General features: G+C 37.5%; 1 protein-coding gene across 3 annotated transcripts in view; it reads left to right on the top strand.

The window, feature by feature from the left end:
• Positions 1–14,413, top strand: part of UGDH (UDP-glucose 6-dehydrogenase) — a 33,601-nt gene that overhangs the window by 10,687 nt on the left and 8,501 nt on the right. Inside the window, exons 2-5 of one of the 3 annotated variants that reach the window (XM_007449421.1) lie at positions 1,208–1,376; positions 10,971–11,072; positions 13,641–13,841; positions 13,953–14,150. In XM_007449421.1, the coding sequence (XP_007449483.1) occupies positions 1,208–1,376; positions 10,971–11,072; positions 13,641–13,841; positions 13,953–14,150 (670 nt within the window). Of the gene's footprint in view, positions 1–1,207; positions 1,377–10,970; positions 11,073–13,640; positions 13,842–13,952; positions 14,151–14,413 lie in introns of those variants that run through there. The other 2 variants (XM_007449423.1, XM_007449422.1) reach the window with 2 other exon arrangements.

Here is a 14,413-nt window from a genome sequence, read left to right as displayed (position 1 = left end):
TGGGGAGGGGAGGAGGGGCTGGTTTTCGACTCCTGATCTCGATCCCTGGTCGTGGATCTAGGATCCCACAAGCCATGCGGCCAAAAAAAAAAGTCATTAGAGATCAGACTCTATGAGTTGATATCTGCTAATCATAACTACTAAAGATCAATTTATAAGCCAGATTACTTGTTTATTAACACAGACCAGGATACTTGTTTGGGTTGTCAGCTCATTCTCTTCCAGTTGGGAAGTCTTACCCAGAGAACCAACCAAGATTAGAGCATTGTTTGATTAATACAGATTCAGACCAAAGGGAATTGGATCATCTTAATTATGTGCTTTGTGTATCTTTTTTCATAATAGAGATATACTTGCCAGGCATTGTAATGAGATCAGCCTTCCAGAGTACCTTCTCTGATCCATGCAGGAATATACTAACAAATGCTTAAACTCTCTAGGACAAAAATTCTAAGAATCTTATCAGTTTGACCGTTCTCGTTCTCATTACTGAATAAACTGAAATTCTTACATATAACTCAGTCCCTTGTCATTTTGATTCGAGTGAATCAATTCACTGGTTTTTAAAAAACCCATCAAAATCTGTGTAACAGCTTTGCTAACTACAGAAATCACTTTCTTTTAACCATCTCCTGGTTTCTAATTAAAGTTGAAATAGAGTTTAAGATCATTGTACAGTACCTAAAAATGAATTGCTGAAACCAAATTGTGCAGGGAATATAATCTCAGAGGCCAATTCTGGACTTAGGAGCTAATCTTAATATCTGTCATTTTAGTCTAAACCTGTTGTAAAGCTGACCTTTGTACACCAGCATTTAGTTAAGCAAGAATTGCACTGGTTCAGCCTTGAATTTTCCCTCAGCAATCAAAGTTACCCTAGAGTGTTAGAAGATTAAGTAAGGTTTTATTTTGCTTCTTGACTTTCTATATTAGGTCATTATAATCTTTGTGACACTTCTTTAGTAATATCAGTTACTATAATTTTTTCCATATTTCATGCTGGTACAGCTGAAACAGGCTAGGTCATCCAATTGGAACGTTATTTTTTTATTATTGTTTTCATAATTCTTAATGAGTGTGAATGTAGGAAATCTTTCCAGTATCTGTCACCTTGACAGTTTTTATAAAGGGTGATGAATGTGCAGTGTGATTTCTTTAAATTTTCTGTTCTCAATAGTTGGACGGTCTTACTGTTTTTCCCTTCTAGTACAATCATGTTTGAAATTAAGAAGATCTGCTGCATCGGTGCAGGCTATGTTGGAGGACCCACATGTAGTGTCATTGCTCATATGTGCCCTGAAATCAGGGTAACGGTTGTTGATGTCAATGAATCAAGAATCAATGCATGGAACTCTCCTACACTTCCTATTTATGAGGTAAACCATATTAAACAGTGCTTTGTTCTTATGCTCTTTGTTTTCTTACTCTTTTTGCTAAGTAATTTACTTTTAATATAAAATTCTATGACTTCAACTGGTAAGAAATTAAATGAAAAAACATAAATATACAATGTTATGGACATTACAATTATAATTATGTCAAATATGCCCAGAGAAAATGCCTAGAAAAAAGTATATTGAATATTAATAATGGTTATATTAGTGAAGTGAGATTATGGGTAATTTTCTTATCTTCTCTATTTTCTAATTTTGTTTGTTAGTATGGTTACCATATGGTAATAGTACAATTAAAAAGTGACATCTGGGGCTTCCCTGGTGGCGCAGTGGTCGAGAGTCCGCCTGCCGATGCAGGGGACACGGGTTTGTGCCCCGGTCCGGGAAGATCCCACGTGCCGCAGAGCAGCTGGTCCCGTGAGCCATGGCCGCTGAGCCTGCGCGTCCGGAGCCTGTGCTCCGCAATGGAGAGGCCACAGCAGTGAGAGGCCCGCGTACTGCAAAAAAAAAAAAAAGTGACATCTGTAAAAATTAAAAAACTGTGGATGTTTATAATATTAATTCATGTAAGTATTATATTTTTGGGTGATTGTATTTATATCAGGTAAACCTTGGATGAATAAATGGTGTCTTTCATATTCAGTGTTTAGCGTCACAAATTTGTTTAAATTGGAATTTCAAAATTTCTGTGAATTTAGAGAACTCATAGTTAGGAAAATATGCCTCTATTTTATTAAGCAGGGTTCCATTTAAAAAAATTTTCACTGTAAAATGAGTTCATGATATTATGCTTTTGACATACAGAGAAGCACTTGAAAATTTGAGGGTAGCATTTTCTCTCTAACATTAATATATTCTTTTCTCTTTTTTTTCTGAAAAGTTTTATTATTTATAAGACTCTTATCAACCATAGTCTTTAAGTGATCTTTAGAAGGGGAAGTCTCTGTAAGATAAATCTGCCTGCTATTTATAGGCCTATGAATAGAAATCCATGAAAAAGTACCCATAGATTAGTAGCCACTTATCACAGATTTACCAATATCTGAATCAGACTTAGAATTAAAAAAAAAAAAGCCCTCTGTGTGTGTGGTAGCTTCTATTTATGCTTTACCCTTTCTTCCTCTACCAGATTAACTTCCCATAATAGTTATTTAAATACCTCAGTGTTATAGCATTTCTTTTCCTGTTATATAAACGTAACATTACTACTATATTAGGTCTTGGGGAATTTTTAAAAACATTTTAAAAAACATTTTGGAAAGATAACTTGATTAAGAGTTTTATAATTCTGATATCCATAAAAGGGCTGCAAGTCATCTGAAACCTTGTGAGCCATATTCATATCCAGTCATTCAGTAATTAATTATGTCAGCAGTATACTCTACTTTTCAAACACAAAATGTACCAGAATGGCTAAAATTATCACTACTGCTAATACCAAGTGCTGACAAGGATTTAGGGCAACTGGAATTTTATACACTGCTGGTCAGAGCGTAAATTGGTATAGCCATTTTGCAAAACTGTGCAGCAGTATTTACTAAAGCTGAAAATATGCATATCTGACCCAGAAATTCCACCTGTAGGTGTATATCCAACAGAAAGGCATACATTTATGCGCCAAAAGACAGGTATTAACAGTGCAATTCATAATGACCCCAGATGGGAAACAACCTAGATGTTAATTAGCAATAGAATGGATACATAAATTGTAGTATAATCCTGCAGTAAAATACTATACTGTATTTAAAATCCATGGAACTACTCCTGCATGCAAGCATATGTTTAAATTCTCACAAAAGTAATGTGTTGTCAGACACAAAGTAGTCCATGCTATATAATCCCATTTGTATAAAGTTTAATATAGGCAAACTAATTTCTGGTGATAGTATTCAGCATGATGGTAGTTTGAGGGGTTGTAGAGACTAGGAGAGGGCATACTCCAGGCTCTGATTTACTGTTTATGTTTTTTTTTGGTTTTTTTTGGCCATGCTGTGCAGCTTGTGGGATCTCAGTTCCCCAGCCAGGGATTGAATCCAGGCCTTGGCAGTGAAAGCCCAGAATTTTAACCACTAGCCAGCAGGGAACTCCCTGTAATGTTCTTTATTTTTTTTTTGCGGTACGCAGGCCTCTCACTGTTGTGGCCTCTCCCGTTGCGGAGCACAGGCTCCGGACGCACAGGCCCAGCAGCCATGGCTCAGGGGCCTAGCCGCTCCACGGCATGTGGGATCTTCCCGGACCGGGGCACAAATCTGTGTCCCCTGCATCGGCAGGCGGACTCTCAACCACTGCGCCACCAGGGAAGCCCTGTTCTTTTAATTCTTGTATGGATAATGGTTACACAAGTGTGTTCACCTGTGAAAATTGAGCTATACACTTTTCTATACTAAAATATATGCACTTTTCTGTATTTTTGTTTTACTTCAATAAAAATTTTACATAAAAACAAAATAAAAAGGTTATCTTGAGCTAGAAAAAAGTATAAACTATCTATAATATATTGGATTTAGACGTTTTTCTTGGAGAAAACAAAAAAATTAGTTGGCCAGGCACATTCCCTGGCCAGATTCTTATTATTAGTACTATTTCTATTATTTGAAATCTGAAACTCTTTTTCCTAAGACTTCAGTGCTTTAAATTAAAAATAATGTGTTTGGACTTCCCTGGTGGCACAGTGGTTAAGGATCTGCCTGCCACTGCAGGGGACATGGGTTCGAGCCCTGATCCGGGAAGATCCCACATGCTGCGGAGCAACTAAGCCCGTGCGCCACACTACTGAGCTTGCGCTCTAGAGCCTGCGCTCTAGAGCCTGCGAGCCACAACTACTGAAGCCCTCATGCCACAACTACTGAGCCCATGTGCCACAACTACTGAAGCCCATGAGCCTAGAGTCCGTGCTCCGCAACAAGAGAAGCCACCACAATAAGAAGCCCGCGCACTGCGGTGAAGAGTAGCCCCCGCTCAAGGCAATTAGAGAAAGCCTGCACGCAGCAACAAAGACCCAATGCAGCCATAAATAAATAAATAAATGGGGAAAAAAATAAAAATAGTGTGTTCTACAGATATAGAAAACAAACCTGTGGCTACTAAAGGGGAGAGGGAAGGGAGGATGGACAAATTAGGGGTAAGGAGTTAACAGGTACAAACTACTGTATATAAAATAGATAAGCAACAAGGATATACTGTATAGCACAGGGAATTTTTTTTTTTTTTTTTTTTTCCTTGCGTTATGCGGGCCTCTCACTGTTGTGGCCTCTCCCATTTGCGGAGCACAGGCTCCGGACGCGCAGGCTCAGTGGCCATGGCTCACGGGCCCAGCCGCTCCGCGGCATGTGGGATCTTCCCGAAACGGGGCACGAACCCGCGTCTCCTGCATCGGCAGGCGGACTCTCAAGCACTGCGCCACCAGGGAAGCCCTATAGCACAGGGAATTTTACCCGTCATCTTGTACCAACCTATAATGGAGTACAGTCTGCAAAAATACTGAGTCACTATGCTGTAGACCTGAAACTAACACAATGTTGTAAATCAACTATACTTCTATAAAAATAAATAAATAACAACCAAAAAACCCCAAATAAAAACAACAGTAAGCCACAAAAGAAGTGAGATGATCTGAATTTGCCATGTTATACTCTTGTTACTTTTTAATTTTTTTTATATTTTTGTGGTACGCAGGCCTCTCACTGTTGTGGCCTCTCCCGTTGTGGAGCACAGGCTCCGGACGCGCAGGCTCAGCGGCGATGGCCTCATGGGCCTAGCCGCTCCATGGCATGTGGGATCTTCCCGGACCGGGGCACAAACCTGTGTCCCCTGCATCGGCAGGCGGACTCTCAACCACTGCACCACCAGGGAAGCCCTCTTGTTACTTTTTTAAAAATTAAAAGTTAAATGCCTCCAAAAAAGAAAATAGTGTATTCTACATTGACATTGAATCCAGTTGGGATATATAGATAGATTAAAAGAGCTAAGATCTAAGATGATTTGTTTTCCACACCTTACTTGTTTTTCTCAGTAACCTAGCTTTTATAAACAAAGAAACAAAAGTATTTCTTGTTGTTTTCACAGTTTTATTTCATAAATAAATTTTTTCTTCTTTAAATCTCTTTAAATAGAATATAAAAGATTTCAAAGTCTAGCTAGCACTGTGCTCATTAGAAGCAACTTCTGAGTTCTCAGAACTCTAAATGTCCCATAATTGTATTGGCTTTATTTAATGGTTGTAATTATTTGGTCTTTAAAGTCTTATTTTTATCTCATTTTTAATCTGTCTACTCCACAAAATTAGGTGATGACAACCGAAGCAGCTATTTTAGTTCTGCAGTATTTAGTTGTAGCCTGCAAAGGAAATGGAATCTTTAAAAAAAAAACAACCCAGCTGACTTTGGAGGTTAAAACATGGCACTGCTACTTTAAAATTCTAGAAGGAATCTTTTTAACAAGTAGAATGATTTTCCTCTTAGCAAGTAAATGACTTTAGGCTTATAATTTTCATGTGTCTTTCTTACACATCAGTTGTTAAAAGACACCTGCTTAAGAAATTTATAAATCAGAAGAAAATAAATGATTTCTGTAGCTTGTATTTAAAAAGACAAAACAAAACAAAACTGTGTGTCCCAATTATCCATTTTCAAAGATTTGTTAGGCCTTTGTTCCATTTTTTGTTTATTTTATGTTGTAAAACTAACTATTCCTGCACATTTCCTTGGCCATATAGGAGATGTAAAATGTTATGTGAAATGTCAAACAGGAAGGACTATAAAAGAAGAAAAACAAAGGGCAGGTTTAACCAGAATTCATGCTGCTTTCTGAATTCCTTTATTAGTAGCTTATAGATCTTGTTACTACTTGTGATTTTATACTGATCTACCTTGGACAAGGCAAAGAAATATTTTTATTTCCAGAGAAACCTTAGATACCTTTGCAGTCAACCTCCTCCTTAAATTTGTATTCTATTATGCATTAAAAAACACACAAACAAGGGACTTCCCTGGTGGCGCAGTGGTTAAGAATCCGCCTGCCAATGCAGGGGACACGGCTTCGAGCCCTGGTCCGGGAAGATCCTACATGCTGGAGAGCAACTAAGCCCATGCACCACAACTACTGAGCCTGTGGAGCCCGTGAGCCACAACTACTGAAGGCCGTGCGCCACAACTACTAAAGCCCGTGCACTTAGAGCCCATGCTCCGCAACAAGAGAAGCCACTGCAGTGAGAAGCCCGCTCACCGCAACAAAGAGTAGCCTCTGCTCGCTGCAACTAGAGAAAGCCAGCAAGCAGCAATGAAGACCCAACGCAGCCAAATACATACATACGTACATAAAATAAAAAAAAAATACACAACCAGGCAGATATTTGTTTTCAATGATATTATAAAAATCTATGGCATTGATTTTTCATTGTAAATACCAATTTTTCATATCAGAGAGTCTCTTTTGGTGACTGTTTAACTCCTGGTTACTGATAAAGAAAAGATAACTAATATGTAATTATAATATTTAATGAACTTTTGAGTACACACCCTCCTTGATAGTTGTTCCACCCTCACTCCATTCAGTCCGAAACTCACTAGACTAATTGGAGAAATCTTCTTTTTGGCCTTACCCTGTGGCTTCTGGTATATGACCAAGGAATTCCCAAGAGAAATATTTAGAAGGAAAAATGATCAGACTTGATTGTTGATTCAAGAAGGATGAAGTAGAGGAAGGAATCTAGAATGATATTCAAGAATTCAGGGCTGGGGAATTTCCTGGAGGTCCAGTGGTTCGGACTTAGCACCTTCACTGCCACGGCCTGGGTTCAGACCCTGGTCAGGGAACTAAGATCCGACAAGCCGTGCAGCATGGCCAAAAAAAAAGAAATTCAGGGCTGAAGACGTAAACTTAAGATTATGCAGGAAGTTAAAAAAATTAATTATGCAGGCAGTAGTTAAAGTCAGAGTGGTTGAGCTCTCCCAAGAAGAGCCTGTAGAGAGAACCGAGCGTGGGGTCAAAATGCTAATGTTTGATGAGAGGTGGAGGAAGAAATGCCTTAGAGAAGCACTGAAGAGTAGTTCAGAGAAGGTGAACGAAAAACCAGAAGAGTTTTAGTAGTGCAAGCTCCGTAAAGATGTATATATGTTTTGATTATGAGTGATGAACACAGTGACCACTTAGTAAGTGCTCAACAAATATCAATATTTTCTGAATGAATGAGTAAGCTGTCAATTCTGCCAAGCACAGGAGAAATAAGAACAGAGACATACTCATGAAATTTGGTATTATGGGGGTCATTGTAACTTTTACAAGAACAATTACAAAAGGTAGGAGATTGAAGAAGTGAGAGAGTGTAGAAAAGGAGTAAGACTCTTCTTTTAAAAGGTTTAATTAAAGGGAAATAAAGGGGGTGGTCACCGGAGAGGGACACAGGGTAAAAGCAGTGATTTTTTTTTTTTAATTTATTTTTGGTTGCGTTGGGTCTTTGTTGTGGTGCGCCGGTTTCTCATTGTGGTGGCTTCTCTTGTTGTGGAGCACAGGCTCTAGGCGCACAGGCTCAGTAGTTGTGCCTCGTGGCTCTAGAGCGCAGGCTCAGTAGTTGTGGCACATGGGCATAGTTGCTCCATGGCATGTGGGATCTTCCCGGACCAGGGCTCGAACCCGTGTCCCCTGCATTGGCAGGCGGATTCTTAACCACTGCGCCACCAGAGAAGCGCAAAAGCAGTGATTTTTAAACATTATATTTTTTCCTATGGTTGATAAAGAATCAAGCATGTTAATAAACTAAGGTAGACAAATCACATAGAGAAGGAAAGGTCAAAAGTATAAGAAGAAGAAAAAAAAAGTATAAGAAGAAAGGGGCTAATTGATGGAATAAAGTCTAGAAATATAGCAAAGATGATGGGATCAGAAACACAAGAAGAGGAATTGGCCTTGAAAGCCTCTTTCTCAGACTGGAGGGAAGTAAACAAGGGTGGATGAAGATACTGTTTTGTTGGTGGGAACAGGAAATAAAAGTGACTGAAATGTTGGTCATCTCAATTGAAGGTGGGATGCCAGCTACTCTGAAGAAGATGTAGTGGAGGTTGGAGCAGTAATCTCAGGATGAGAGGACAAGTAAAAAGATTACCAGGCGACATTGAAAAAACCCAGCTAAATGTACTTAGGGTCCATGAATTTATGTGTTCATTGTGGTTCTTTCTTCTTATAGGCTTATATTTTATGGGTCAAAACTATGTTAATAAAAAAGTAGTCATTTTTACCACCTGAGAAGTAAATAGTAATGACTATCAGATGAAATATGGTAATAAGATATTCAAGTTTTTACTCAGGGAACAGCATAATAGAAACTCTTAATATTTAACTATGAAGGGAATTCCCTGGTGGTCCACTGGTTAGGACTCCACACTTTCACTGCCAAGGGCACGGGTTCAATCCATGGTTGGGGAACTAAGGTCCCACAAGCTGCACAGTGTGGCCAAGAAAACCCAAACAAACAAAAAAAACCAATGAAAACATTCTGTTTTGTGTTGCCATATTTATTGAATAGTCATTGCTTTTTTGTTAACTTTGTTCATTAAAAAAACAATGTAATAACTACTTCTAAAAAGCCAAAATGGATAATTTGCTTTGCTTTTTCTGAGTAAAATGAAAGCTAATTTTATCCTGTGAAAGGATTTTTCTTCCATAAAAAGTGCCATATAAATTCTAAATACTAGTTATGAAAATTACATAATGAATCTAATAAGAGGTAGAACCTATATTATCAACTGCTTCTGCATCTAGTTTAGATATCTACAAATATCCCGTTGATTTTAACGGAATAATGTAGTTGTTCATTTTGAGGTCTTATTAAGACTTATTATAAATTCTGCGTTGCTCTGATTTTAGGTTACTTTAATTTAAATGTTAGGAGATTATATAGCATTGAATTAAATCTTCTCTGTAAAATTCCAACTCCATAACCTTTTACTCTTATTTTCTAGAACCTAGTCAAAATAACTAAGGAACCAGTTGCCATAATTAGTGACACTATATTAATTAGTGACACTATATTCATGGTGCAGTGGTTCGTATATTTTGCTGGTCCTGTTATACATTTTAGCCAAACTAGTAGAAATCTTGAATTTACATTTTACACTTTCTCTGACTGCTTATGTTTAAAGTCCACAGAACCATGAAGAAAAGTGAATTACCTCTGGATATAATTCTAGACCTATGCCCCTGAATTGACTTTTTACTTTGCTATATAGTTTTCTATACATCCATAATATTTTGGATATTATTTGAACCTTCTCTCCCAGGAGAGAAGAAGGTCTGTTTTGCTTTGGTTTTTAAGAATTCTTAAACACGTCCTTCCCCTCCATGGTTTATTTGAATCAGAATCCAAGTAAGAGCCATATATTGCAATAGATTTGTATCACTTAAGTGTCTTTTAAGATCACTATATACATATATATAATATATATATTGTATATGTATTATATATAAAATATATATATATATATATATATATATATATATTGTTTTTTGCCTCACTGCACAACATGTGGGATCTTAGTTCCCCGACCAGGGATCAAACCTGTCCCCCCTGCAGTGGAAGCACAGAGTCCTAACCACTGGACCGCCAGGGAATTCCCTAAGACCACAATATATATTTTTTAAATTTATTTATTTGGTCGTGTCGGGTCTTACTTGCAGCACGTGGGCTCCATAGTTGTGGCTCCAGGGCTCCTTAGCTGTGTCTCACTGGCGCCTTAGTTGCGGCATGCAAACTTTTAGTTGCGGCATGCGTGTGGGATCTAGTTCCCTGACCAGGGATTGAACCCAGGCGCCCTGCATTGAGAGCGTGGAGTCTTATCCACTGTGCCACCAGGGAAGTCCCAAGACCACAGTATTTTAATCTCTCTTGTTTGTTTATTGAAGAAACCAGGTTGTTTATCCTGTAGATAAATAGATTTTGCTGATTGGACTGGTCTGATCAGATTTACACCTGATTTTTTTGGGGGGTGGAGGCAAGAATACTTGTTAGGTGGTGTTGTACAGCTCAAAATTCTTAATTATATCTCCTGTTAAATTGTATGGGAAAAGTAACAAATTTTTTAATAGAAGTGTTTCTTATAATGGGACTTAGAAAAAAAATATATTTATGTGTAGAGTAAAGACTGTTTCACAACCACTCTGAATGGCCTGTATTCTATGGCCTGAATTCTTGGGAGTAAAAACCTGTATTCTAGTGACAATGCAAAATCAAATGTTTGCTTGAAACCACAAAGACTTTTGACTTTTCTGATGATTGTGTTGATACTTGGAGTTAATTGTTAACTCTTATGAAGAAGTCCGGAACATGGTAAAGAATGACATGCATTAAATTAATCTGCTGCTTTAATTGTGGCAAGTTCAGGTTTGCTTTATTTGTTACATAATGTACACCTGATGGCCTTCGGTACCAGTATAATCTTTGATTTTTCTACAGAGGTGTTATTTGAGAGCAAATCTAGACCTTTAAATTACACATGACCTTCCCCTTAATGAATGTAAGTCATATGGGTTATCTCATATGACTGGTAAAATGTATGTACAACTTCTTTTCTTTTTTCTTTTTAGCCAGGACTAAAAGAAGTGGTAGAATCCTGTCGAGGAAAAAATCTATTTTTTTCTACCAATATTGATGATGCCATTAAAGAAGCTGATCTTGTATTTATTTCTGTAAGTATTTTCCTTTGCTGTGTGAGTTTTTATGTATTCTTGTCTATATAGAAGTTTCATTGTATGTTAATAGTAAAGCCATTGGTATTAAGCCACTGCATTACTTAGTATAGAGTTGTCCAATTGAATTTTGATTATCACTAACTTTATCCAACACTTCACCAAACTCTATAATCATCTGATCATTTCAGATCATTGAACAAATAAGTTCAGAGAAAGTTTCTAATATGAGATCTAGAATTAGGAAGTGCTGGTAACATGTGAGCACGTGTGAGCACATATGGTGATAGTATATGTATTTCATCATTTCTTGTTTCCACTGCGTGGTGGAAGTGAGATAAAAAGAATCAGGTAAAATTTGCTGCAAACTTACAGGCATCTCCTATTTAGATGAGTTTATGTTCCAAAAGTGATTTTAAATTTATTATTTAGAACTTGGCATATGTTTGTTAGGTTATTAGGCTAGTCCACAGACACCTTCAGCTCATAATAGGGCTTAACTCTTTTACCTTTGTAATGAAACAAGTAGAATGAATGCTTGGGAATACACTCTGATAATTCAATATTTGAACCAAGGTAACTTGTTTCTTGCTGTCCTGGTAACCATTTACTCAAATATTCTGTGTGTGATGGTATAGTTATCACCAATTGGTGGCTGAGCTAAGGTGTTATATGACTCAAGACCTGTACAGCCTTAAGGAATAAAGGGAAAGCCAGTGATGTGAGCTTTGACTGGGTTCCATGAGATAAACACCATGGGGTCCATAGAGCAGAGATGATGTTGAATTGATTGTGTGTTGAGACAAAAGCAGTACTGTGAAGAAATAGGAACTCCAGAAGAAAGTAGTAATGCAACCCTTGGTAGAACTGTGTTATGAATTCAGTCTCTCTTTTTAAAAATTACTTCAGAGAAAATTGGTGCCACTTCTGTGACTCATCTACCCAATCTTCTACTTAAGCTTGCAGGAGGTTAGGGTAGAGGCATAGAAAAGGAGAAATTATTTTGGAGTAGCTAGATGCTTGGAGAAAATCAAGATGTTACCTTAGTCCAACATTTGGATAACCATAGCCTGGAATAGGAATAGGGGACTTTTCTATATGAAAAAAAAATTTTTTAAGTATCTATTCTTAAGGCCATAGAGTTCACCTTAGTGTGGTCTGGCACAGATAGCTGATTTTACGCTTGCTTCTCTGCCGATCTAGCCTGAACTGCCTTAAATCTTTCCAAGCTATTACTTTGTGTGCCTGTTAGGGTAATTTATTGTAGTATAACTCCTACCTAGTTCCCATTATTCTCTGCATCAGTTTTTTTTTTTTTTTTTTTAATGTGCTTGTTGTATACTTTTCATTGTGGAAAACACCAAACTTATACAAAAAATGAAACCAACAATATAGTGAACCCCATTGTCAACAGTTTTCATGGCTGATCTTGACTTATTTACTACTTCTCTCCCTTTCCTCCCACCCCAGATTACCCAAATTATTTTTAGGCAAATTCCAGGCAGAAATAGTTTTATACTATTGAATCAGTTTTCAACTGTTATCTTCAGAGCTCCTTTCCCAGGGAAGCCATCTGATCATCCCCATCTCTGGCATGTTTCACATTATCCCATTCACCATTTTTGCCCTTCTGTGTTCCACTGCACCCTTACTTCCACGTCTAGGTCTTTTCCTAAGTTGTTCCGTATGCATATAAACCAGTTTTTCCTCCTGCTTTTTACACCTCAACCCAATCTTCACGTTTGATTTATTTGGGCTTGATTCCTTTATTTAGTCTCCCATTAAGTTATAAGCTTGTCAAGAGAAGACAGTTGGTGCTACTTACTGGTTCAAAAATTATTCCTACGTAGAATTTTAGACTTTTCAGAGTACTTTCATTTTTACGAGAGTGTTATAAAGCTTGTGTGTTAGATTTTAGAGTGTGTTATTCTCATTTTCCAATGAGGTCATTGAGACAAAGGCAGCCACACTTCTCCAAGTTTACATGATACAGCTAAGCCAAAACTAAATGCCTAGACTCTGGACTCATGATTTATTTTTCTTTCTATACGGTAGTCTTTGTCCACATAGTATTCTGTATCCTGAAGGCGCTAGATAATTTCTAGCTCTAATGAGCCAAGAAAGCATTTGTGAATGATACTGCAGACATTTTAAAAAACCTATATATATAGGCCTATAAAAAAGGAGAATAAAAAGGAGTTTAAAGTTTAGTTTTAAAGACCAGGATAATATATTACATACCATCAAGAGAGGAAGAAAGAGAAAACTTACATTTCATTTCAGACTGTGAACTCCTTTTGGAGTCTCTTTCATCTTTATATCTGCAGGCTTAGCTTGGAACCTGCCTGCCCTGATTCTGGCACGTATATAGTAGCTTCTCAACAGAAATGTACTGAATGAGTTCTCATAAAATATTCTTTCCATGGAACTAATAGAGGGTAAAACCAGGGCTCCTAATGATGTTAACTTCCCAGTTGACTAGTCAGTTGATGGTCCAGGGCAGATCTTGAAATCTCATACTCTGTGAATATCTCATACTCTGTTCTTAATCCCGTATACTTTCATCAGGTGAACACTCCAACCAAGACCTACGGAATGGGGAAAGGCCGCGCAGCAGATCTGAAGTACATTGAAGCTTGTGCTAGACGCATTGTGCAAAACTCATACGGGTACAAAATTGTGACTGAGAAAAGCACAGTCCCAGTGCGGGCAGCAGAGAGTATTCGTCGAATATTTGATGCAAACACAAAACCTAACTTGAATTTACAGGTATAAAAAAAGGAAGCATTAGAATCTGGCTCTTCTTATGTAGGTATCGATGCTTTAAAGTTGTCCGTAATTAATTCTAGCTTAAAACTTTCCTTTGCGTTGGGAGTCTAGGTGCTGTCCAACCCTGAGTTCTTGGCAGAAGGAACGGCTATCAAGGACCTGAAGAACCCAGACAGAGTACTGATTGGAGGGGATGAAACTCCAGAGGGTCAGAGAGCTGTGCGGGCACTGTGTGCTGTGTATGAGCACTGGGTTCCCAGAGAAAAGATCCTCACTACTAATACTTGGTCTTCAGAACTTTCCAAACTGGTTGGTACACAGCACTCAACTCTCTATTAAATTTAAAGCCAAGAACTTATTTCTGTTAACCCTGATAAGCTACACAGGTACTTTCTTAATATTAATAAAAAGATATGCTTTTGAAGATAATATTCTTGTATATTATGAAATAATATTCACAAGGGGATCAAATATTTGGGTATAAAATATTCTGGAATATGTAAAAGAAAATAGTAATTACATTATTATTAATGTAATTAATTAAAATAGTAATTTAAAAAAATCACTCTTTC

This window comes from Lipotes vexillifer, unplaced genomic scaffold (assembly GCF_000442215.2).
Source record: "Lipotes vexillifer unplaced genomic scaffold, Lipotes_vexillifer_v1.1 scaffold153, whole genome shotgun sequence".
Classification (NCBI taxonomy): Eukaryota; Metazoa; Chordata; class Mammalia; order Artiodactyla; family Lipotidae; genus Lipotes; species Lipotes vexillifer.
This window is presented reverse-complemented; position numbering and strand designations above follow the sequence as displayed.